At 39.0% G+C, this 26,175-nt stretch overlaps 1 protein-coding gene across 1 annotated transcript in view; it reads left to right on the plus strand.

Moving 5' to 3' along the window:
- KCNH8 (potassium voltage-gated channel subfamily H member 8) overlaps nt 1-26,175 on the plus strand; it is a gene marked incomplete at both ends in the record, with an annotated part of 389,811 nt that overhangs the window by 339,668 nt on the left and 23,968 nt on the right. The window contains 4 exons of the mRNA XM_082840176.1: nt 10,059-10,097; nt 14,995-15,353; nt 17,381-17,487; nt 20,287-20,363. Coding sequence (XP_082696302.1) covers nt 10,059-10,097; nt 14,995-15,353; nt 17,381-17,487; nt 20,287-20,363 — 582 coding nt within the window. The remainder of the gene's footprint in view (nt 1-10,058; nt 10,098-14,994; nt 15,354-17,380; nt 17,488-20,286; nt 20,364-26,175) is intronic.

The raw sequence follows: 26,175 nt of genomic DNA on the forward strand, positions 1-26,175 counted from the left end.
AGTTCTGTGAATTCAGAAAGACCCCACTATAAGAAGTTCTGCCCATTCTAAATTTATCCGCCTTACTCACTGTTCACATTTTTATGAAGAGGAGTTCTCAATGGATATCACTGTGATTTTCCCCCAAATGTGAAATGGTCTCTTTGTGACTAGGTTGCCATGTGATAACTCTTAAAGCTGGTCCACATAATACAATTTCAAGAAAGAGCTCCTTGCCTCCCCTTTCCCCACGAACCTCTCCCCTAAATTCCTCAGTTTATTTTTTTATAGAACTTTTAAAAATATTTATTTATTTGGATGCATCGGTTCTTAGTTGTGGCATGTGGGATCTTTGTTGCCATGTGCAGGATCTTGGTTGTGGCATGCATGTGGGATCTAGTTCCCTGACCAGGGATAATCCAGGCCCCTTGCATTGGGAGTGTGGAGTCTTAATCGCTGTGCCACCAGGGAAGTCCCCTCACTGATTATATTTAAAGCTTGAGGAAAAGTCTATCCTCTGATGAAAGCTCAGTCTCAAAATATAAATTTTCATAAGAAAAGAAATCGAAAATGCCCACTACTGTATAACTGGAGAGTGATTTCCCCCACAGGAAGCATGCTCTGGATGAGAATGTTATTAGAAAAGAGACCCAGAGAAAGGAACGACATATTTTTAAAATATGATCAGGCATTTTTTTTAATCAATGACAATTTTTGATCTGGGAACTTCCTAGAGCACCACTGGGGGATCAAAATGCCAAACCAGACACATTTCTTCCGAAATTTCAGTGGCTTCGAAGTCCATTGTGAATTCTCACGAAGACTTGTTTTTAGTCTATATGTAATTAGTCAATATACCTTCCTTATTTTGCTCCACACATCACCTTTGTGCAACAAAACCCTAACTTTATTTTTTAAATTAATTTTTATTGGAGGATAGTTGATTTACAATGTTGTGTTAGTTTCTGCTGCACAGCAAAGTGAATCAGTTATACATATACATATATCCACTCTTTTTTAGATTCTTTTCCATATAGGTCATTACAGGGTATTGAGTAGAGTTCCCTGTGCTATACAGTAGGTCCTTATTAGTTATCTGTTTTATATATAGTAGTGTGTATGTGTCAATCCCAATCTCCCAATTTATCCCTCCACCACCTTTCCCCTTTGGTAACCATAAGTTTGTTTTCTACACCTATGACTCTTATTTCTGTTTTGTAAATAAATTCATTTTTACCTTTTTTTTTAGATTCCACACATAAGCGATATCATACGATGTTTGTCTTTCTCTGTCTAACTTGCTTCACTCAGTATGACAATCTCTAGGTCCATCCATGTCGCTGCAAATGGCATTATTTCATTCTTTTTTATGGCTGAGTAATATTCCATTGTATATATGTCCCACATCTTCTTTATCCATTCATCTGTCAATGGAAATTTAGGTTGCTTCCACATCCTGGCTATTGTAAATAGTGCTGCAAGGAACACTGGGGTGCATGTATATTTTCGAATCATTATTTTCTCTGGATATATGCCCAGGAGTGGGATTGCTGGATCATATGATAGCTGTAGTTTTAGTTTTTTAAGGAACATCCAAACTCTTCTCCATTGTGACTGCACCAATTTACATTCCCACCAACAGTGCAGGAGGAAAACCCTAACTTTAGAATCTTGGCTTCACATCTACTAACTGTGAGACTTTCTTCCTCACCTAGAAATTGTTGAGTGTTTGCTAAAGGTGTGAACGCTGTGATGAACAATATTCATCTTGCTTAAGTTTCAAAGATTTCTTTCATTAAAAAATGAATGCCAAAAAAATGTATGCATTTGGTCGTGTAGAAGCTGCCTATGGCCTCACTACTGTGGTCCTCTATAGACCTCTTCTTATTTTCTGAAGCTGAGTGAGCTTGCCCAAGGCACTATGGTTCAAGTACACAAAGTAGTTCATTTCAGTTTGCTGGTTCAAACACTGTCTTCTACAGACAGGGCTGTTCAACTATTCTGTTACAGTATAGAGTTGACAATGGTCTTCCTAGGCAGCAAATCAGGCATTTCGCATTAAGTTTAGAAGTGCCGTCGGGAATTGTGATGCAAAAACTTCTCACTCCAAATTCAGCATCTTTGTTCACCAACCTGGTTTGGAACCAGAGTACTCAGCGTGTATCCTGAAAATCTTATGAAACCAGCTATTGTGTTTCCTTACAACTACATAGTAGCGGGTTTTACAGGCTAACCAGGAGCCATTGTACCCTAATCAGAAGCTGGTCATTGGGGGGGGGGGGGCTCCACATAATGAGTTTAAACTGTGTAAATTCTTCTAGCACTGATTACCCTGCTGAACTCCCAAATCACTGATTTGGTGCATAGCTCCTTAAGCCTGAAATCTTTAAAAGTGTGTGTCATTGCTGAGAGATTTCTAGTTAGTTTTCTTCACACAATAGTGTGTATTTCCTTCCCTTTTCTTTCTAGGATAATATGAACTACATATTCGTAAATAACTCTCTCCCTCAAAATCATCCCATGTTTCCAAGTTTTTACATAAATATTAAGGGACTCCTTTGGGTTTTCTTTTAATTCCAAAGTCTTGTAATTCATACATTTGAATTCAAAGAAAGGAAGTTAAAATTGTGTTTAGAAGGGCCGTCATCCCATGCCGCAAAAACATAACATACTTTTCTTTGCACAGTAGTGGGTGGAATACTTTATAAAAAGTAATAGCTTGACATTCTATTCATTTCTCTCTCAACCCAATTATCTGCTTCACTTGAGTAAAATGATGCATTTTCAAATTTTCCACAGGTATGAATATAGTCAATAAGACATTGACAATATATACAATTTGGGGGAAACTTGTGTTTAAGAAGTTTAATGGCCTCCTTGTTAAGAAGTGCTATACATGTGTGTATATAATATATATATATATATATATATATATATATATGTTAGTTTTTAAGTTGGACAAACCCATCTGTGTGAATGTTTAGCTCTGCATCACCTAGCTAATAATGCCCTATTCCTCACCAGCTCAATTCAAAGAAAAGTTTTCTTCATAACCAACGTATCAATAATAATACAATTACTACTTATTAACAGGAATTAGCCTTATGCCAGACACTGGACCAAATGCTTTCCAAATGCAACAATGTGAGAACTTTTTTCACCATAAACTCTAGGTGAGAATTCCTTGTGGATCATTAAGTTGAAGTGATAAGAGATGTACACTTCCCAGCAGGCTCCAAATGCCTTCTTTCCCTGGAGAAACGAGAGGCCTGGAGAGCATGGCACCACCTAGCAGCCACCTCTGGCAGGAATGCCGGACACGATGGCCAGAGGGAAGCAGAAGAGAACAGAAGGGACCCAGGGGGAGAGTTTCAGTGAGAGAATTTGGAGAGGCACCATTGTTATCACGAATGGAATAGAAAAGGAGGGGTCATTTTACAAAAGTCTTCCTGTGGTGTATCACTGTATTGCCTCTAAGGTTCTTGAAAGATATGGACCAAAAGATTAGAATTATTTTTTAATTACTTTTGGTTGCTGTACTACATTTCTCTTAATGTGACACTACATCAGATGTGGCCAGTCTGGTCTCCAAGACCGGTTCAATTTACAGGTACGTATTTCATTTAATCCTTACAAGTTTAGTTATTAGCATCATTTTTGAGAGAAAGAGTGAGACATAAAATTCATTTGTGTTAAGCCATTGAAATTTAGCACATTATTTGTTACCTAAGCATTACTTATTCTATTACAATTAATATGCTTCCCAAGGTTACATAGCTAATAAGTGACAAGACTAGGGCAATTCCAGCTCTTAACCCCCCTGCTATACTACCTCCTAAATGGATCCCATTCCCCACACACAGACACTTCATCAGTGAAGAGTTTTTGTGCTGCTTCCTACACTGTAGGAGCTGATTCTCTAGCTCCGGACATCAGTAAGCACTAAATTCAAGACTCACTTACTTGACATATTTCCCACACCAGGAGCAATAGCAATTACCCAGGGGAAGAGAATTCTCCAAGTCTTAATAGTTTGTCTTGACCTCAGGGCCCCGGGTGAAATTGGGAAATGTCAAAATCATTAGTCTTTTCATTAAAATCTCATTCCTGTTTCTAAATTACAGAACAAGCAAAGAAAACATAATAGAAACTGTATTACCCACTTAGGGATTCAGACCAGCCTCTAAAATCTCTTCTTTAGATTAGGTGGTGGTGACCTCTCAGACATGTTAAGTTGAAGATGAATGCTCCCTATTCAAAGCCTATCCTTTCTCCAGAGGTTTCTAATTCCTCCCATCTGCCACCTGCCATGGGTGTCATTCACTGCTTGCTGGCCCCTCCGCTTGAGTCTGCAAGAGAAAGAAGCAGATGAGGAAATTAGACCTGCAGAGTTGACAATTATTTATGATTTTTGTAAGAGTGGACATTTTAACTATGAGAATTATGGGGTTATTTGCAAGTACCCTTCATTCATATTCTCTTTATCCCAAACAACCACCAGTGCTGGTAATATTGCTGTCCCGTGAACAAGATAAAACCCGTGATAATCCCTGTTTCTGAACGGGGACGCATGCTCCTTCAATCTGCTCTGTGACTTAATCAGTGTGGCATTATTAACAAGGCAGAGAATGTCATGAATCAGTCGGAGAGAAGAGCCTTGTAATTCACATCCCATCTCCCGATTGAGCAATCAGCTGCAGACAACATTCTCACCAGGGCACTTGCGTGCCTTATGAGATTCCATAGTTGAGAGGTCATTTGCAGACCACACAGGGACTTATAAATCCTACCTGTGGGCCAAGTAGACAATGGAAATAGATTTCCTACCTTCCTTGGGCCACTGGCCCCCTGGGTTACTGTTAGGAGTCCTGGGTCTTTGTGGTGGGTTCCACTCACCTTTGCTTCCTCCCTGCCTCACAGTGGTCAATTTCTTAGTGGTTCGGCCTCTTGAAAAGAGCATGAGAGTAAGGAGAAGTTGTTGGTAACGCCTCATCGCTGCTGAGAAACCACTCACGTTCCTTCTAGAGGTGGCCTTTTAGCCTCCCGTGAAAGGCGGGGCCTCACACCCCACCATCTCTCAGAACGCAGAGGGATTTTAATGGGTGGAGGGAATAGGTAAAAGAAATCAAAGAGCTTCCTTCCCAACTGAAAGAATTCATAAAAATTCTAATATCAGGGAAGATTAAGCTGGGACGAAGTGAGAGAGTGGCATGGACATATATACACTACCAAACGTGAAATAGATAACTAGTGGGAAGCAGCCGCATAGCACAGGGAGATCAGCTCGGTGCTTTGTGACCACCTAGTGGGGTGGGATAGGGAGAGTGGGAGGGAGGGAGATGCAAGAGGGAAGAGATATGGGGATATATGTATACGTATAGCTGATTCACTGTGTTATAAAGCAGAAACTAACCATTGTAAAGCAATTATACCCCAATAAAAATAGTAAAGAAAAATTCTAATATCAGGATAATTTACTATCGGGAAATTTAAGAACTTAAGGGGAAAAATGAGTTGAATGGCCAAGATCAGGTATGAGCCTATGAAAGCGCCTATAAAAGGGTCTTCATTCAATAAAAGAGACAACATTCAAGAACGCAACGGCACGTGTCACATCTAAAATGACTATTAATTTTAGTATATTTGATTTCCATTTGCAATTCAAGCTCAATAGTAAAACTTGGGACCTTCTTTACACAGTTAAAAAAATTGTGGATTTGTTTTGCTTTTTTTGGCAGCAAATTATATGAGGACTAAGAGACCATTTTTCCTCTCTGGTCCTCGATGCCAGTGAGCAGTATTTTTCCAATTTAAGAGTCCTGTCTCACGAACATATGGTTACCAGGGTAGAAGGGAGGGGGGGATAGTTAGGGATTATGGGATTGACATGTACACTGTGCTGTATTTAAAATAGATAACCAACAAGGACCTACTGTATAGCACAGGGAACTCTGCTAAATATTATGTAACAACCTAAATAGGAAAAGAATTTGAAAAAGAATAGATATATGTATATGTATAACTGAATCACTTGCTGTACACCTGAAACTAACACCACATTGTTAATCACCTATACTCCAATATAAGATTAAAAGTTTTTTTAAAAAAAAAGAAATAGTAGGGTATAACATGTTATTGAGAGATGTAAAGTCTCAGCCAAAAGCAATACAATTAAGAACATTAAACCTAAAAAACAAACAAAAAAAAGTCCTCTCTCTCAAGTTCCCACTGGACTCACAGAGTGATAGAGTAATGTAGGTGGTTAGGATGGGGGAAAAGGAGAAGAACAGCTACACAAAAACTTTTAAAACCAATGCACCAAAGCTGAGAATGTTTCTTTCCCAGTCTTCAAGGTTATGACGCCTTACTTCTGGTCATAACTTTGTGCCAGGCGGTGTCCTCAGCCCTTCTGCCCGTATTGGGCTTCTTCCATCCTGATGGAATGAAGGGCACAATCCCAAGATGTGAATGGGTTGACCCTTGCCCTTCTTGATCTCTCTCAAAACTTTATTGCAGCGACCTCATTTCCTGCTCTTGTGTCTGACTTACTTCCCTTTTATCTTCCCAACCTCTATGACTCCAGTCTTTCTTTTTTTCCTAATTATTCCCATTAGAGATCACCAACAGTTCTTCTTATTATCTAAAAGGTATAAAAACTCCGTGTAGGAGGGATTCAAAATGGGAAAGCTGCCTTCCTCAAAACTTTCAAAACCGTTGAGTCTTCTAGTGGCTGGAACAATAAATATTTTCTATCCAAAGGCTGTATCCATGTTTCTCCCCGCTGGGGAAAGAATCTTCCTGAAAGATCTGTGACTCAGAAAAGGTTTACGAGGTGTTTGGGTAACTTAGCCTCATGAGTTTGGGGGGTCGGATTTGTGACAACCATCAAACCAGATTAAATGCCATAGTATGTCAGGCATTTTTTCTTTCAGCCCAAGAAACAGCATTAACCATTGGAAGAGGTATCTGAGAAAACTCATGATTCTATGGAAGGTACACTGAGAGTCAGGAGGCACGGCTTCTGGGGAAAAAGTTTTGCCACTAACTTGTTGCATGAATTGGGCAAGTCATCTCATCTTCCTGGGCCACTGTTTCCACATCTCTAGTTAGGGAGTTGGACTAACTCAGTGGTTTCAAACCTGACCTGGAGACCTGAGACCCACACCCATCACCAACTGAAAGAGATTAATTGGAACTGGTACTCTGTAACCTGATTTTTTAAAGGAACGCTTCTCAAAGCATCCTATTGTCTGCCAGGTGTACAAACCATTGTAGCAGAGACTCTTTAGGGTCACTTCTAGCTTGAAAATACTGGGTTTCCATTAAACTAATATTCTCTACACTTGGCAGAATCTGGATTAGCCTGAAGTATCAGTCAACAGAATGCATCTATCAGAGTATTCTTTTTAAAATACACGTGATATAATGGACTTCCTTAGAACATAGGCACTGAAAATGCTTGCCTACAAATGTGGCTAAGCAGAAAATGTTTTATATTTTATCAATCTTCTTGACTCAGTATTTAAGTTCTATAATGTCTAAAACTAAAGGCACCTGGAAAATTACTGACTGATGGAGGTGCAAAAGTTGTGAATATCAAGTAAAAACCTGTGGTTTTGAAGGGGAATGGCAGAGGGGTGTTTCGCTTCAGAGATGAAAAGAGTAATTTCATTCTATCTTAACAGCATGCACCAACCTTTTCAGAACAGCTAGGGTTTTTGGGCTGCATCAGAAAGGAAAACATCACCAAGTTTGTTATTCTCCTGTAAGAGGGGGGAAATATCTTAATACGTATATTTATAAATGTTAAGGAAACCACATGAAAGCCGAAAATTTATTTCACTAACATACATAAGTTCACAACAATGAACAGACACAGAAAATAGCAGTATATACAGAATTCGACTACTTACAATACATTACAATAGATAACAGGGCATTTCATAAACAATTCAGTACCGGATTGAAATCTTTCCAAGGATGGTTAATTCTATTTAGGAGAACGATAACAAATCCATTCCTATTAGGGTGAGAGAGGGCTTTCACTGTTGCTGTTGAGTACTTTAAAAATATTTGCCTCTTATAAGTGAAATGAGCCACAGCAACTGCTAAGTGAACTTATTCCATGTATGCTGAGTGTTATTAAATCTGAGTTTTCTGTGATTTAAAAAAAATTTTTTTAATAAAATAAAACACATGTGATTAATACCATATGTGAATTAAATGATTTATTCAGAGAGCCTATCACTGTAGTGCTGGCTACATAATGGACACTCACCTCATAGGATTTGTAATGAAAATTACTGGAGGTCATGGCTGGGGAGCATTTACCAGGGTGCTCATCACAGTGAATACTTAGTGAATTGACAGCTGATAGGATGATAATAACAATGACGTTGGTTATAAGATCTCACTACTCAAAGTGTACCCCACGGGCCAGCAAGGTCCATATTACCTGGGACGTCATTGGAATGCGGAGTCTCAGGCTCCACCCAGACCTCCTGAATCAGAACCTGCAAGTCTGAGAAGCACTGATACAGAAAAACATTCTTGGAGTTCAGCAACTCGACAGAACTCATATTAGTAGTAAACCATGGGGGTTGGGAGTCACACCCAAATCAACAAGTGCTAAGGCCAGTGCCTTTCTCTTATCCCTTAGACAGCATCTCTGACCTGGAGATGTTCAGGCTTCCTGAATCCCAGGGCAATTCTTTCTTTCATCCAAGCTGTAACTGAAAGCTTTTCAAAAACCCATTTTTTATGTCTACCACAGTAGCAACGACATTGTAATTTTGTTTTATTTTCCACATTTTTAATTATTCAGCTGTTTTACTTGTCACCATTTAGGGAATTATTGCAAAACGTATGTCTTCAGTGCTACTGATCAATGCATATTTAGGCAACTAAACAGATGTAGAATGGGTTGACTGGTTTGATAAAATTAAACATTGATGAGACGTATATTTGCACAGCAATAATGATGCTGGCATTTGTATAAATAATAGCAGATCTATTTCCCTAATCATCTAGAAAATAAAACAGTCGGGGTGGGGGGTTGACAGAATTACCAAATATGTCTCACTTACTAGGCAGGTCATTTTCAAGTGCAAGTTTTTTTTTTTCATGGGAATAAAATTATGTTAATTTATAACATCTATTACCACTTTAAAATGAGAGAAGTATATTTGAGCAAAAAACAATGTGGATGAGACCTGAAGCATATTTCCCGGATATGTTATAATTTCCAGAGCTTGTTTGTACGTCCTGGAAGGTGCATGTTTTTTAAGGTACTCCTCCACGGTACCATAGTTTGATTTTATGCAAGATGTGTTTTGAACTTAAGTGATCCTATGTTACACATTTGTTTTTCACATTTTACCATCTCTGAAATTGGGATCAGTCTTATAACTGATGGCATGTCACAATTTGATTGACAGAATTTTTTTTTCTTTTTTACAATCAATTGGATCTTAAAATCACTTAAATTGAAAATTAGTATCCGCAATGAACTTAATCCTAGTCCACAGGGAACATCATGGCGAGTAAAACAAATGGGACAGAGAGGGTTCATCACCCCCAAAAGAAAAAGGGGAGGTGGATAAATAGAAAGAAATGAAATCAAATAAGAAACGCCTCCACGATTTCTTTTTTTCACAGAGCCGGAGAGAAAAATCATGGAAGATAAGATAATTTAGCAAAAGGGCAAGAAAGAGGAATAAGGGAGATGGAAAACAAAAAGAGAGCAAATAAAGCATCAAGATGGAAAATGTATCCGATGAGTGTACTGTTTTGACCCCTATTTCCTGGGTGTGGTGTCCTGTACTAGACAGTCAATTTGCTGCTCCCTTTTCTTTATTACACACTCTGGTCAGTAGAGCTCCTAGAGGGTGAGGTGTGGGAGATGCTTCCAGCATCTCTCAGGAGGTATTTCCTCTTCTCTGGCCCATGCAGGTGGCCCATCTCCCCCCCCCCCCACAGCCTCTGAACTTTCATCTCTTTCCCTGCCTCCATTTCACTCAGTCCCAAACCACCGAGAAGGTGTAAATGATTGTTACAACTTTGTTTGTTTGTTCTTTCAGGTGATATCAAGATTATCGAACAAATCTACGGTCTCACAGGTATGGCTTTTTGCCAAAGAGCAAAATATTTATCTAAAATTTGTGGGATTTCCAACAAATCTGTCTCCCCCTTGAGGATGTAATGTATTCATTTTTGACTTCCCCTAAAGCACTTGAGAGAGACGTGGCAATGACTTTCATGAGTTTGGGAATAGAGAAAGATTGAAACTCATGTATCTATTTAAGGATCTTAGAGCTATTCTTAAAACATAGTTTGTCACCAAAACCTGCCCAGAGTAACGAAGTCCTGGGGTATTGATCTTAGAAGAATTGAGCTTTTAAATCAGTCCCAACTTTTAAGAACCCTCCAATTTCACAGAAAACTTTCCCCCAAAACAGTAACTTGTCCGATTTATTACCTAGACCTTTATTACCAATAATCCCATGAAAGAAACCCTGTAAACAGCTCCTTTTCTTGATCTGTACCCTCTTGAAGCAGAACCCCCCAACTTTCACACACATGCATACACACACACATACACATGCATACAGAGGTGCACAAATAAATCCAATTACACAGCACGTTACAAAGACGTTGTTAATGGACCGAAGATGGTTGGGGGGTGGGAAGCAAACAGAATTGCTATTGAGAAACATTTTTAAAGCTCTTAAAACATCTCAGTACTATCAACCAAGTTCCTCCCTGCCACTAATTGTCTTTTCTCTCTCATCTCTGCAAAATCCCTCTTCAGGAACTAGCAAAACTCTCATTACATTTAAACTCTCTCAACAGGCATCCTTTCCTCATTACCTCTTTTCCGCCAGACCTTTCCTATATTCTCTTTCTCATGAAAAGAAATTTAGCCTCCTTTTGGATTTTCCCATCTGAATTCCTCACCCCGCCATAGGACTCTGAAAATGAACATCCCTTCCAAGAATACACCATCCTTAACTTTCAAAAGCAAAATCTGTATAATTAAGGCTGAAGTTCATTTGCAGTATCAAAACTACCAGAATAACAGGGGTTTCAATACAATAGATATTTATTTCTCTCTCATGGACAAGGCCGGAGGTGAGCAATATAACAGTGTCAGTAGGCCTGGAGATTTCCTCTTTCTGCTTCATGATCCTCAACATATGCCTTCCTTCTCCTCATTCTCTCAGATGGCTGCTGGAGATCCATTCATTTCATCAGTGTTCCAGACTAGAAACTAAAGCAAAGTAAAAGAGCAAGATAGATGCTCCCCTCCTTCTAGGAGCCTTCCTAAAATTTCCCTATAACCTGTCTACTGGCATACTATCATCCTAGAATTTGGCCTTATGGCCAAACCAAGTGGCAAGGGGTCCGAAAAAGGTGATCTTTGGGCAAGGTGCATTGCTGAGAGTTCTGTTAACTAAGAAAGAAGGGGAGATTATGTAAAATATCACAACATTATCTGTAGGACCTGCCCTGATGTAAATTTTGTTTTCTTTTTCTTCATGATCATCACCATCATCACAAGGGCAAGCATTTAATTAAGCACATTCAGTGCATATTACTAAGGGTGTAACTACCATTATCTAATACCTAATTTTTCCCTCACATTATTGCCAATTTACAGGTGAGGAAACCAAGGCTTTAAATAATAACATTACCTGACCAAGGTTATAGCTAGTAAGTCACAGGACTTTTAAGACTGTGTGATCAAAAACACATGCATTCCACCACTAGACTTTATTCTGCTTTCCTTTTAGTCAAGACACGTTTAGTCAAGACTCATTCGTGAGTTTGAAATGACTATCCCAGCAAGATGTCACGAGCACAATTAGAGACTCCTTTGACTGTGGGGAGAAAACCTCATTGCCCTCATGGGAGCATTCATGAGAAAGAGGAGAGGGAAAGGAAGAGATGGGTCAGAGAGAAGGAAAAGATCTGTGGTTGAATTTTGTGGCCATGTATACACTGGTGAATCCAGTGACACAAGGGAGGAGGGTGTTTCTATACCAATGGCCTGAAGAAAGTAACAGGTACTCCTCCTGCACAGAGGCTGCATGTGGGGCTGGGTATTTAATAATAATAAATTTGGGTATTGTCTGCAATGATGGTCCACGGGCTAATGAATTCTTGGTATAAATCATGTTGGCTGTCCCAGTCGCAAGAGTCAGTACCTAAGCAAATTGTCCAAGGTGCCAAGCATGGAAGTGTGAAAATTAAATGAACTTGTAGAAGTACAAACATCTTATAGGTTACTAGTCGGAAGATTCTGTTAGAGCCAAGGGAGCCTCCTTGAAACAAAGGAATGGTTAAATTGCCAATGCAAATGTAAACAGAAGTCCAATTAGAGAATGTACTCGCTGATTTTAATTTCTGTGATAAGTTCGCCCTGTTGTATCTTTAGCTGGGTGAGCTCACTTTTCTGTTCTACAATACTAGTATACAAATGTTCCTCTGCAATTCCACATGGGTCCGTCTTTTGTTAAAAGCACAGAATTTAAAATGCTGTGAAGAAAAAAAAAACAAATAAAAGCAAAACCATAACTCTTGAATAAAGAACTAATAGCTTTACCATTAATTAAAATAATCACATAGTTGGAAAGATGAGTCTAATAATTCCATTTCCTCAAGAAATTTTGACCCATAAGATTAAAATACAGGGCTTCCCTGGTGGCACAGTGGTTGAGAATCCACCTGCCAATGCAGAGGACACGGGTTCGAGCTCTGGTCTGGGAAGATCCCACATGCCGCAGAGCAACTGGGCCCGTGAGCCACAGCTGCTGAGCCTGCACTTCTGGAGCCTGTGCTCCGCAACAAGAGAGGCCTTGACAGTGAGAGGCCCGCGCACCGCGATGAAGAGTGGCCCCCACTCACCACAACTAGAGAAAGCCCTCGCACAGAACTGAAGACCCAACAAGCCAATTAATTAATTAATTAATTTTAAAAAAAGATTAAAATACAAAAAAAAAAACCTTCCTAAGTGAACTGATCATTTTATTTTACAGCTATGGCCTCAACTAAATGGGTGAATGGGCCTGTCAGTCACTACAGATTCAAGTTCATTTTTTTGTTACATATATATATATATATATATATATCATTATAACTGTTACAATAAAATTCATATACCAATAAAACAACTATTTATTGAGATGAAGTAATAACCATGACAGCTCATGACATATAAATAGTATTCTTAGGTCTTTTCAGGTTATTTTTATTATGAATTATTGATAAGCAGGTATAAATGATTGTATCCTCAAAAGAAACTGAGGCACAGAAAAATGAACTGACTTTTTGGAGCAGGGAGGCCATGTCTGGGGCAGAGCAAGAAACACATACTCTTAGAGTGACTCTGTTGAGGGCCATCAGCTTAGCCTTTGCTACCTTGTCTGCCCTGCCCCTTCATTATCCCCTCCTTCATCCTTTCCCATCCTCTCCTTTGCTTCTCCTAAGCCTGTAAGGTTGAAGGAGCCCAGGCAGGAATCCTACAGGAGAGTTTGCAAAACTCTCCCTTTCCTTTCCTAAGGCTCTTCAAGGTGAGAGGATCAAATGGTTTGCTGTACTTCCTGCCACCTGACTTGTGAGAACAAGGAGAGCTGAGGACATTTCTGATCTTCATTCATCTATGATCCAAAATAGGAAAGAGTTTTATTCTCAAAGATAATATAATTTTGCTGGTTGATCTCCATATAAAGTTCCACTGAGGACCCTGTAACTTTAAAATATCAAGGCCCAATTATGCTAAGTGAAATCAGTCAGACAGAGAAAGACAAATACTGTATGAGATCACTTATATGTGGAATCTAAAAAATACAACAAACTAGTGAATATAACCAAAAAGAAGCAGACTCACAGATACAGAGAACAAACTAGTGGTTATCAGTGGGGAGAGGGAAGGGGGCGGGGCAAGATACAGGTAGGGGAGTAAGAGGTACAAACTACTGGGTATAAAATAAGCTACAGGGAGATGTTGTACAACACAGGGAATATAGCCAATATTTTATAATATCTATAAATGGAGTATAACCTGCAAAAATTGTGAATCACTATATTGTACACCTGTAACATATAATATTGTATATCAACAATACTTCAATAAAAATAAAATGATGAGGATACCTGAAAAATGAAATAAATAAATTAAATAAACTATCAAGGCCCAAGACTTTGCAGTAAAATTGAAAAATGTCTTATTCCTAAAAACATGCCATCATATGCTATTATAAATGACAGGCTGATTAAAACCTCAATGCAAACCTGATCAAATGTACCTTTTACATAGCTCACCACCAAGAGAGTTTAAAAGACCAAGAGAAGGATTGTGGGCTAACACCAGGAAAGCAGAGAGAGTAAACCTAGCCGAGATCAGAAATGGGGAGATTTTTAACATCTTTTATTGAAATATAGTTGATTTACAATGTTGTATTAGTTTCAGGTGTACAGTAAAGTGATTGAGATATATATGTATATATCCTTTTTTAACATTCTCTTCCATTATAAGTTATTACAAGATATTGAATCGAGTTCCCTGTGCTATATAGGAGGTCCTTGTTGGTTATCTATTTTATATATAGCAGTGTGTATATTTTAATGCCGAACTCCTAATTTATCCCTCTACCCCCCTCCCCTTGGGTAATCTTAAGTTTGTTTTCTATGTCTGTGAGTCTATTTCCGTTTTGTTTAAAATTTTTATTGGAGTATAGTTGATTTACAGTGTTGTGTTAGTTTCAGGTGTACAGCAAAGTGAATCATTCTTTTTCAGATTCTTTTCCCATGTAGGTTATTACAGAATATTGAGTAGCGTTCCCTGTGCCAGACAGTATGAGAGACTTTGAACAGCTGAATAAATAAGAGCAAAATCTGTGAGGCTTAAAGGCTCTAGGGGATCTGACTTTGTTCAGATGGGCCCTGCAGCATGAATGATATGCCTCTCAAGAAGTCTTCACAATCTGTACTCATCTATATTATCCTCCGATTTAGCCAGAGCCCAAGGGAAATGGCAGCATCAAGAAGAGACTCCCATCCATTGTGGAAGACGAGGAAGAGGAAGAGAGCCGGGAGGAGGAGGAGACTGCATCCCTCTCCCCCATCTACACAAGGGGATCTTCCTCTTCCCGTAGCAAGAGGCCTGGAAGCAGTAAGAGCTATCTCGGCTTAAGCCTGAAGCAGCTGGCCTCGGGAACAGTGCCATTTCATTCACCTGTCAGAGTCTCCAGTTCCAATTCCCCCAAAAGCAAACAGGAAGCCGACGCCCCTAACCATGGTAAAAGAAAAGAGAAGAACTTGAAATTGCAACTTTCAGCTTTGAACAATGCTGGACCCCCAGACCTCAGTCCAAGGTGAGAGTTCACATCATAGAATTCTTCCCCAGGTGAAACTGGCTGCCTTGTAGTCAGACTAGTACCTGGCTAGTAAATGAGTCAGCCTTCTAGGCCTTTCTGCCATGCAGGTTCCTAGCCTCGATGCTTCAGCTTCCCTAAGTGTTTGTGCGCCATTTTTGACTCTACGTGGAGGTGTGTGCAAGATGAGAATAAATCATTTTAGTCACATTCTCAAAAGGGTCCATTACATGTTCCAAATTCTTTCTCTCCTCCCTTTACCCATTTAGCTCTACCTATTTTTATAGATGTATATTTCTACATTGTAATGTTATAACTTATAAATTTCTAATGAAAACAAAAGAGATGGAACAAAGTCCGTATTGTTATCCCCTCAGTATCTGATCTTACCAAAAGTTTCATGAAGCAATGAGTGGAAATTATGAAGGAAGTGAAGTGCTGGTCTTCATTTCCCATAGTATTTGCTTCATTATTCTGGACGACTGAACTTAGTTTTATTTCTGGTCCCTTCAGCCTGTAATATGGGATGGTTCTATTTTTTAATTTTAAAAAAATTCACTTTAGGATCAACTAAAAGTGATTGAAACAGTGAAAAATTCTGACTCAGAATATGTGAAAAGAGTAGGCTACGGTGTGTAACAGCTCAGTAAAAAATAGACATGAGAAAAACATATTGAGTGATTCCTAGTCTCATGTACTTGGCTAGGTAATTTTTCATTTACTATTACATTTAGTCTTTTCAGGAATCGTCTAAAGTAGCTTATTATCTCTACTATAAAGTTGTAAGAAGTGTTAAGTATTTTGAAGGTTACATATTTTGTCCAAAATCTCAGAAATTTGAGTTCTGAAATATAGATTCAAATTCTGTTGTTCTCCTTATAAGGCAAGAGTTGTTTCTGATATACTACATATTTAGTTAGTCATTTGAAGAACACAACTTATCCATTTAGAGAAAATATTAAGGGGAACATAAGCAAAACAGGGTTAATGAAAAGTAGGTGGATATTAAATGTTCAGGAATTCAGTTGGAGATGGTAATTTGAAAACATCCCTTAACTCTTCTCCTTCTTAAAATTTCTCTAAAATGAAAAATGCTAAATTATAAAAAGGGGGAAAATGTATGAGAGCTGGAAAAGAAAGTTTCATGTACAACTTATTCTACACTTATGAAAAAACATATTTTATTTTATATCTAGAAAAAGATTTTGAGAACACACCAAGATGTTAAGGGTAGTGGTGAATGACAGTTGATTTTTCTTTTCAGATTTTTGCTACCTTTATGTTTACATTTTCTACAATAAATTCATCTTTTTTTTTAAATAATGAGTGTGTTAGATATTATTTACCAAGGAAAGAAGATTAGCTAGAGTCCTAATAGTCATTTAAATATAATTCTTCAACTCTCACTTCAGAGTTTTGTCCACGTCCAGAGCAAAGATGTTTTCAAAGTTATTTTCTGCAATTCTGTAAACATTACATTAAAACTCTTTAATTCTGGATAGAGTAGTGAATTAATATAAATTTAGATAAGAGAACTTCTGTAGCTTAAGGTTTTGAATCTGAGAATAAATGAGTCTAAGATCTATAGCATTGCTGTTCAATAGAAATGTAGCATGAGCTAAAATTGTGAGCCACATGAGTAATTTTAAATGTTCCAGTAGCCACATCTTTAAAAAGTAAACACACACACATGCAATTATTTAATAATAATTTTAATAAGATATTTTATTTGACTCAATATGCCCCAAATACTAGCATTTCAAATATTAAAAATTACTAATTAAATAACTTACATTTTTTACTAAAATCTTCAAAATCCAGTGTGTATTTTTTAGTTACAGCACATGTCTTTTTGCACATTTCAGGTGCTCAATGGCCGTATAAGGCTAATGGCTACCATATTGGATAGCCCAGCTCTAGAGTGTCTAGAATTTAGAAATTTAACACACAATTTTTCAAGTCTTCTAGGAATACTGGAACCCATGAATATAAATGCACAACTAGCCAATCCTTGTTATCTTAAACAGGGTTGTTGATGGAATTGAAGATGGAAACTGTAGTGAGGAAAGCCAATCTTTTGACTTTGGCTCTGAACGAGTCAGACCGGAGCCCCGAATTTCTCCTCCTCTTGGAGGTAAGCTCTATATTTAGTCTTCTCTCAAGGGGTGATATGTCTTTATGACTTGTAATGTTTGGTATAGGCACTTTTTTGCCTTCCCATTCTTGGGGTATTCTCCATGTGATGGAACTTTACCAAAGCCACAAAGTAATTTGACTTGGGTCTATGCCACCTCCAATTCATGTCGTTATAACTTGTAATGTTTGGTATAGGCACTTTTTTGCCTTCCCATTCTCGGGGTATTCTCCATGTGCTGGAACTTAACCAAAGCCACAAAGTAATTTGACTTGAGTCTGTGCCACCTCCAAGTTATTAAGATAGCATTTGTAATGGTTCCTCTATCCAGGCTCGACACCCTGCAGCTTACCAGCCCAGGTAAATGGTGTGTCAGGAGGAGACTCAAATTTCTGCTCTTCATCAGAGGGTAACCATGTTTTCCTATTATAAATGCAGACTAATCCACAGAAACAACATTACCCAAAGGAAATGCTGTGTTGGGTGTAGACTGTAGGAACATTGGTTATACTTAACCAATTTATTGGGTAAGGGGTTACATACTTGCAGTTTGCCAGGGATAAATATCTTCAGAAGTATGTAAAAATATCGGAAATGATGGGGAATTATATGAAGTACTACCCTCTAGGGATGGTGAATTAATGTAAAGTACACCAAAACCTAGCCCAGGCTCCTCTCTCTCCGTTTCATTCTTGAGTTCATTGCCCACAAAAGAATTTGTCAGCATGATGAAGGCCAGAAATGACAACTTCTAAAAGAAGAAGCACCTGTAGTTGATAGAGAATAATGAACATAGGCGATCCCAAACAGTCACCAGATGCAAGGCAGATCTTTGTGTCAGGATCTCCTGCTAATTGGTGAATCCTTCCATGGGCAAAGCCAAGCCCAATAAAGACTTCTGAATATACAGCTCTGGGGGTATGTCTCCATTTGGTAGAATACCAGTCTTCTATCTCAATCAACAGTTCTTCCCAGCACTCATCTGGGAAGATGGAAGAGTAAGACTCCATAGTAGGACAATGGTGGGAGGTGGGAAGGTGAGGAGAGGAATGCAGATGTTAGTCAACAATCATGATTCATCCATGTAATGGACTTATATCTGCTCTGGGCAAGAAGCACAGAAATCATAGTTCTAGTCAACCAGATGTGAGCATTTGCTATGGAAGCTGATGGTGGGTCCCAATTGGAAGTTTTCCTTGTTGGCTCACAGGACGTCATCATGCCATCCACCTAGTATTTCTGGTCCTGCCATCCCCCTTAGCCTTCTCTTCTCCCTTTTCCCAACATCAACCCCAATACTCATCCATTCAAGCAACAAATATTCTTGACTTTACCTCCTAAATATCTCTCAGTTATGTCTGAGACGTTCTATCCTTCCTTCCACCACCCTTTTCCCTGCCATATTCACTCTTGCCTGCACTGCTTCCAAAGTCACTTCTCTGTTTTCACACTGTTCTCCATACAGAGTGAACTTTTAAAAAAATACAAATTTATTCTTATTACGCTATTCCTATGCTTAAAATCCTGAGATGGATTCCTACTGCCCTTAGTATGAAATCCACACCTATTGCATAATTACTTTTTTTAAAAAATAAATTTATTTATTTATTATTTTTGGCTGCATTGGGTCTTCATTGCTGTGCGTGGGCTTTCTCTAGTTGCAGTGAGCGGGGGCTACTTTTCATTGCAGTACACGGGCTTCTCATTGTGGTGGCTTCTCTTGCTGCAGAGCACGGGCTCTAAGCAAGAGGGGCTACAGTAGTTGTGACGCACGGGCTTAGTTGCTCCATGGCATGTGGGATCTTCCCAGACCAGGGCTCGAACCTGTGTCCCCTGCATTGGCAGGCAGATTCTTAACCACTGCACCACCAGAGAAGCCCCATAATTGCTTTTTCAATGTCTCTTTTCCCAGCTAGACTCAAAGCCCCATGAAGGTCAATATATTTTCTTTATTTCTGTCTCATCTAAAGGAGGCTTAGCCTGTTGTAGGTGATCTCTTATCATTCATTGAATGAATAGATTAACTTTGAAAAATATCTCAGCAAAAGGAGCTTTTACTACTCTGACACTTTGGATTGTTTTGAGCGACTTTTTTCTCCCACAGGCAAATTTTCTACACATAATTGACCAGAATTAGTATAGTCATCATGATATATATACACGACATATATAGATATAGATACCTCTGTATATCAAATCCCTTCCACTCTAGCTAGCAATGATTCATCTGTGCTTCTGCTCCTGACAGATATGAAATGTATTTGTAAAAGTAAGGTAGAGAAAAAGTGGAGATGAGAGACCCAGGAAACGGGAGGAATCACCTTTTAGAGCAACATTGGAAGAGACAGAAAGCCTGCAGTGGGGATGAGCAGATTCAATAGAGGTAGGATGAAAATGCTCTCAGGGGTACAGGACTCAAAATCTGGAAAGGGAAGAGAGGAGAAAAGAACATCTCTTTTCTATGGCTTGGACACTGGCTGTGATATATTTTTGGAAAATGGTCAAAGAAGAGAACATGTGCCATTTGGGCACATGGTAGGACTGTGTTCAGGAGAGGGGGAGGGTGGCCATGGACATATCCAGTAAGTGTGGCCTCAGTCACCACCATGCTGTGTGCCTAGTTCTAAAGAGCTCACCAGGTGCCATCCAGAGGAGAACTAGGGAGACAGAAGCTACAGTGCACTGAAATCAGGAAAGGTTGAAGGCAGCTTGGGCTTCCTTCCTTGTTCTAACTGCCCCAGTCCTGAAATATGAGGTTTATTCCTGAAGGACTCATTCTGCGTGTGTGTCACTTTCCAGACCAAGAGATTGGAGCTGCTGTCCTCTTCATCAAAGCAGAGGAGACCAAGCAGCAGATAAACAAACTCAACAGCGAGGTATGGAGCTTTGCCTTTCTCTGGTCATGTTGGAGTGGTGAGAGGGGAAGGAAATCCTAGTCACCAGCAGAAGTGGTATAGTCATGATGAATATGCGCTCTGGTGTCTGGTGACAAATATGGATGAATTCCCACTCAGCCTCGTGTGAGTATTAGTCACTTACCTTCTCTCAAGCTCTATTTCCCCGTGGGTAGCAAAGAGATAGTAGTCATCCCCACCTTATGGCCCATTTGTGAAATTAAATGAAATAAGCTAGGTAAATTATTTAACCTACAGGAAACACTAACTAAATGATTATTATAATTGGTGTCACATGTATTGATACTTGGTTTAATTGGTGCTTTGTCACTTTTTTCAAGTACTTTAATTTTTAATGAGTTAAAGCAAGATCATTTGTCCACAGATGAATCAAAAGTAATGAATCAGAGTAATCAAATGGCCTGAAACTCTATTCTTTTCTCTGGCCTGTATTTGCTGTGTAACTTTGAGCACTTTAGCTCTTTAGATCTTACCATCTCTCCGTGTAAAATAAGGTAATTTCTTAAAAAACTTTATTGAGGTATATTGTACGTATCATAAAATTCACCTATCTCAAGTGTATAGTTTAATGATTTTTACTATCTTTGTTGAGTGGTTCAACCATCCCCACCTGAGTTTTAGAGTATTTTTCCTCCCTAAAGAGATCTCTCACACCCATTTATGATTAATCTCTGTTCCCACATCCAGCCCTAGACCACCACTTATCTACTTTCTGTTTCTATAAATTTGTCTTTTCTGTATGTCTCATATAAATAGAGAAGGTAATTTCTGAATCAGTCTCTTAATTTGGGTGTCCCCCTAAAATTAAATTTTAAAAAAAATAGATTTTGAGACAATGATTTGGATGCAGATAGTTTCTTTGGGAGGTGATCCAGGAAGCAAGATGAAGGAGTAAAGGAATAAGACAGGAAAGAAAGGAAAACAAGTAAATAAGTGTGTGCTAATGAGATCATTCACTCTGTAGGCAATTGGGGCTCGATCCTGCTAGGGGGGCACTGGGAGGCTGTGTAGGGCAACTCAGAATTGTTCTTCCATGAGACAAGTAAAAGGAGTTGAGGGTGGCTCCTGAGAGGTTACCTTCAGGCTTAGCTGCAGAAGACACTAGAAGGATCCTTCAGACAGGAATATGCAGGAAGACCCAACTGTCTGTGGTGAACTTCCAGGTAGACCTAGGCCAAGTTCAGTGAGCAGACACAGACAGGGTAATAGGGCTGAAGTTTTGGATTCTCTGATGAGGTCTTGATGGAAAATGTAACCAACTGATGATATTGATGAGATTTGAAAAAAATGAAATTCACGTAATCATAATTGCTTTCCAATTACCTGTAATAATGGAAAACTGGGCAGCTTGTCATAAAGTTTATAGGGTGTTTTTGTTAATAAATTTATTTATTTCATTTATTTTATTTTTAGCTGTGTTGGGTCTCCATTGCTGCGTGTGGGCTTTCTCTACTTGCTGCGAGCAGGGGCTACTCTTCGTTGAGGTGCGTGGGCTTCTCATCGTGGTGGCTTCTCTTGTTGCAGAGCACGGGCTCTAGGTGCACGGACTTCAGTAGTTGTGGCTCGTAGACTCCAGAGCACAGGCTCAGTAGTTGTGGCGCACGGGCTTAGCTGCTCCGCGGCATGTGGGATCTTCCCGAACCAGGGCTCAAACCCGTGTCCCCTGCTTTGGCAGGCGGATTCTTAACCACTGCACCACCAGGGAAGCTCAAGTCTATAGGTTTTTGTTCAACGTGTGTTCCATCAGCTTAGTGAAGATTTGTGTTTACTGCCCTCTCTCATTCAGAGTCTACACTTTCTGGAAGTGAGATGGTTGCCAACAAGAAGTAAGAGAGGGCTTCCCTGGTGGCGCAGTGGTTGAGAGTCCACCTGCCGATGCAGGGGACGCGGGTTCGTGCCCCGGTCCGGGAGGATCCCACATGCCGCGGAGTGGCTGGGCCCGTGAGCCATGGCCGCTGAGCCTGCGCGTCCGGGGCCTGTGCTCCGCAACGGGAGAGGCCACAACAGTGAGAGGCCCACGTACCACAAAAAAAAAAAAAAAAGAAGTAAGAGAGCCAAAGGGCAGACTAACAAAATAGGAAAAGAAAAACTAACTGGATTGAAACTGCTTAAATCACGAGGACTTGGCCATATGTGAGATCACCCAAATAATCTCATTAAAAATACACCAAAAAAAAATACACAGAAGAACAAAAAGAAAACAAACTAAACACTCTTTTGGGCACCTGGACATCAACTTTTGTGTGTGTGGTTTAAGAGTGCTTTATTATTGTGGGGTTTTTTGTTGTTGGGTTTTTTTTTGTTTGGATAGCAACTTTTTATTAAACAATTTTCTTTAAGATATTGTTCTCAGATAAAATCACACATTAATACCATTTGAATTATCAATATTTTCCCTCACATTTGAGTTTATTTAATGGTTTTAGGAACTGACTGACCAATATCTTAGCTGAAACACAGAAGTTAGTAATTAGTCTGGGGAAAAAAAATGTGTTGGTAGCTTCAATGTTCACCTTCCCTAAGTTCAGGTTTTTCCTCTATTAAATGGTAATGATAAAATCTGTCATAGAGGAGTGTGGTAAGGACTTAATACCATATGTAAAGCACCAAACATGGTGGTCAAATGCTCATTCTCTCCTCATACAAGGTCATGCTTCTAGTCAACAAATGTGACTCTCAAATTAGTCCCCCCTGCTACCCAACAGTGCCCCGTGCAGAGTAATAGGAAAGAGAATTAGTCAATGCATATGGAATAAAATGAAAATGAATGGACTTAAGGGAAACATATTTGATCATGAAAATGAGACTGCTTTCACCTGAGACTTCCTTTTGCTATGAAGACGCTCACTATAAAATTAGAATAGGGACTTCCCTGGTGGCACAGTGGTTAAGAATCTGCCTGCCAGTGCAGGGGACATGGGTTTGAGCCCTGGTCTGGGAAGATCCCACATGCCACTGAGCAACTAAGCCTGTGGGCCACAACTACTGAGCCCGCCTGCCAAAATTACTGAAGCCCACGCACCTAGAGCTCATGCTCCGCAACAAGAGAAGCCACTGCAGTGAGAAGCCCATGCACCGCAAGGAAGAGTAGCCCCTGCTCACCGCAACTAGAGAAAGCCACGCGCAGCAACGAAGACCCAATGCAGCCAAAAATAAATAAATAAATTTATTTTTAAAAATTACAATAAAAAATGATAGGGTAAAAAATGTACATTTCAGTGCCTCTTATTTTAACTAAATAATTTGATGTAAAAGTGTCACCGATTTACTGTAAAGAACACTTATTCTGTAACACTTAAGTTGATTTAAGGGCAAGGAGACCCAGTATGCCAGTTAACAATGCTTAACCATTATGTGACATTACACTAAACGTTTAAGTGGTAAAATGATATTAAAAGTAGGCAGAAGACAACCTGCCAAACTTAACAGAAAGGTAATCACAGGCAAATCTTCGATTTCAAACTGAGAAAATGCGGTGGCTTATTAAATCATCCTTAGCAGAGTACACTTTGGCTGGAGTGCTCTAATTGCCACTTGTTAACATTTTATTTTGTAGGTACATAAAGGAGCCAGTTACTATTAGGCCATTTTATTCCAACTTGAGTCTTAACTATATTAAGGAGAATGAAAATGTTTCATGTATATAATACATGCCTAAACAAAAAAATAAATGAGTTTTGTAGAAACAACTTATATTGACTTTTCTGAGAGAGAAGTCTGGCTTCTCATACTATTTATTAGCTCCATTTTTAAAACAACTTTATTGAGGTATAATTAACGTGTCATAGAATTCATCCTTTTAAAGTGTACACCTCGGGACTTCCCTGGCGGTCCAATGGTTATGACTCTGTGCTTGTATGGCAGGGAGTGCGGGTTCGATCCCTGGTCAGGGAACTAAGATCCCACAAGCCAGACAGCGCGGCCAAAATAAATAAATAAATAAATTAATTAATTAAAGCATACACTTGAGGGCTTTTAGTATATTCCTAGACTTGTGCATGCATCACCATAATAAATTTTAGAACATTTTGTTACCCCACAAAGAAGCTTTGCACCACACAGCCATCACCCCTAATGCCAGTGGCTCCCCATCTTCAGCCCCAGGCAACCACTAAGCTACACTATGTGCCTGTAGATTTGCCCGCTCAGGCCATTTTATATAAATGGAATCATACAATATGGTCCTTTGTGACTGGCTTTTTTCACTTAGTGTAATATTTTCGAGGTTTTCATCTCACATTGTTGCATACCAGTACTTTATTCCTTTTTACTGCCAAGTAATATTTCATTATATAGATAGAGCACATTTTGTTTATTCATTCATCACTTGGTGGGTATTTGTGTTGTAACCACTTTTTGGCTAATATGAACAATGCTACTATGAACTTTCATAAAACATTCACACAAGATTCTGTGTGCACATGTTTTAATTTCTCCTGAGTAAAGAGGAATGGCTGGTAACCCTATGTGTAAACATTTGAGGAACTGCCAGGCTGTTTCCCAAAGCAGCAGAAGAATTTTACATTTAGCAGCATATGAAGGTTCCAACCTCTCCACTTTCTCACCAACAATTTTTATTTGTTGTTATCTGATTTTTTTATATAACCGTTCTTGTGTGCATGAAGTGGTATCTCATGTGGTTTCCATTTGCATTTCCCTGATAGCTAATAATTTGAGCATCTTTTCATGTGTTATTGGCCATTTGTATGTCTTTGGAGAACTGTCAATTTAGATCTTCTATCCACTTTTAAATTAGGTTGTCTGTTTATTACTGAGTTGTGAGTGTTCTTTATATATTCTAGATAATAAGTTATGATGGATGTACAGTTTTCTTCTCACATTCTTTAAGTTGCCCTTTAATTTTCTTAATGTTTTTCTATAAAGCACAATTTGGTGATATCCAATTTATCTCTTTTTTCTTTTGTTCTTTGTGATTTTGAGGTCACATCTAAGAAACCATTGCCTATCCCAAGGTCATTAAGATTTATTCCTCTGTCTTCTTCTAAAGGTTTTATAGTGTGAGCTCTTACATTTAGGTCTGTGGTCTATTTTGAGTTAATTTTTGTATATGGGTGATGTATGGGTCCAATTTTACTTAATTTTTTTGTGTGGATGTCTAGTGATCACATCACCATTTATTAAAAACACTGTTTTCCCCACTGAATTGTCTTTGTACTCTTGTGACACTCAACTTGCCATTGATATGAGGGTTTATTTCTGGACTCTCAATTCTTTTCTATTGCTCTATGTGTCTATCCATATCTTTCTAAATTTCTTTCAACAATATTTTGTAGTTTTCAGTGTACAAGTCTTGCACTTCCTTGGTTAAATGTATTCCTAAGAGTCCTAATATGTTTTATCATCTTTATTGGAGTATAATTGCTTTACAATGGTGTGTTATATTCTGCTGTACAACAAAGTGAATCAGCTATACATATACATATATCCCCATATCTTCTCCCTCTTGTATCTCCCTCCCACCCTCCCTATCCCACCCCTCTAGGTGGTCACAAAGCACCGAGCTGATCTCCCTGTGCTATGTGGCTGCTTCCCACTAGCTATCTATTTTACATTTGGTAGTGTATATATGTCCATGCCTCTCTCTCACTTCGTCCCAGCTTACTGTTCCCCCTCCCCGTGTCCTCGAGTCCATTCTCTACGTCTGCGTCTTTATTCTTGTCCTGAGCCTAGGTTCTTCAGAATCTTTTTTTTTAGATTCCATATATATGTGTTAGCATACAGTTGTTTTTCTCTTTCTGACTTACTTCACTCT

Source organism: Leucopleurus acutus (assembly GCF_964270905.1).
Source record: "Leucopleurus acutus genome assembly, chromosome: 5".
In the NCBI taxonomy this organism is placed as follows: Eukaryota; Metazoa; Chordata; class Mammalia; order Artiodactyla; family Delphinidae; genus Leucopleurus; species Leucopleurus acutus.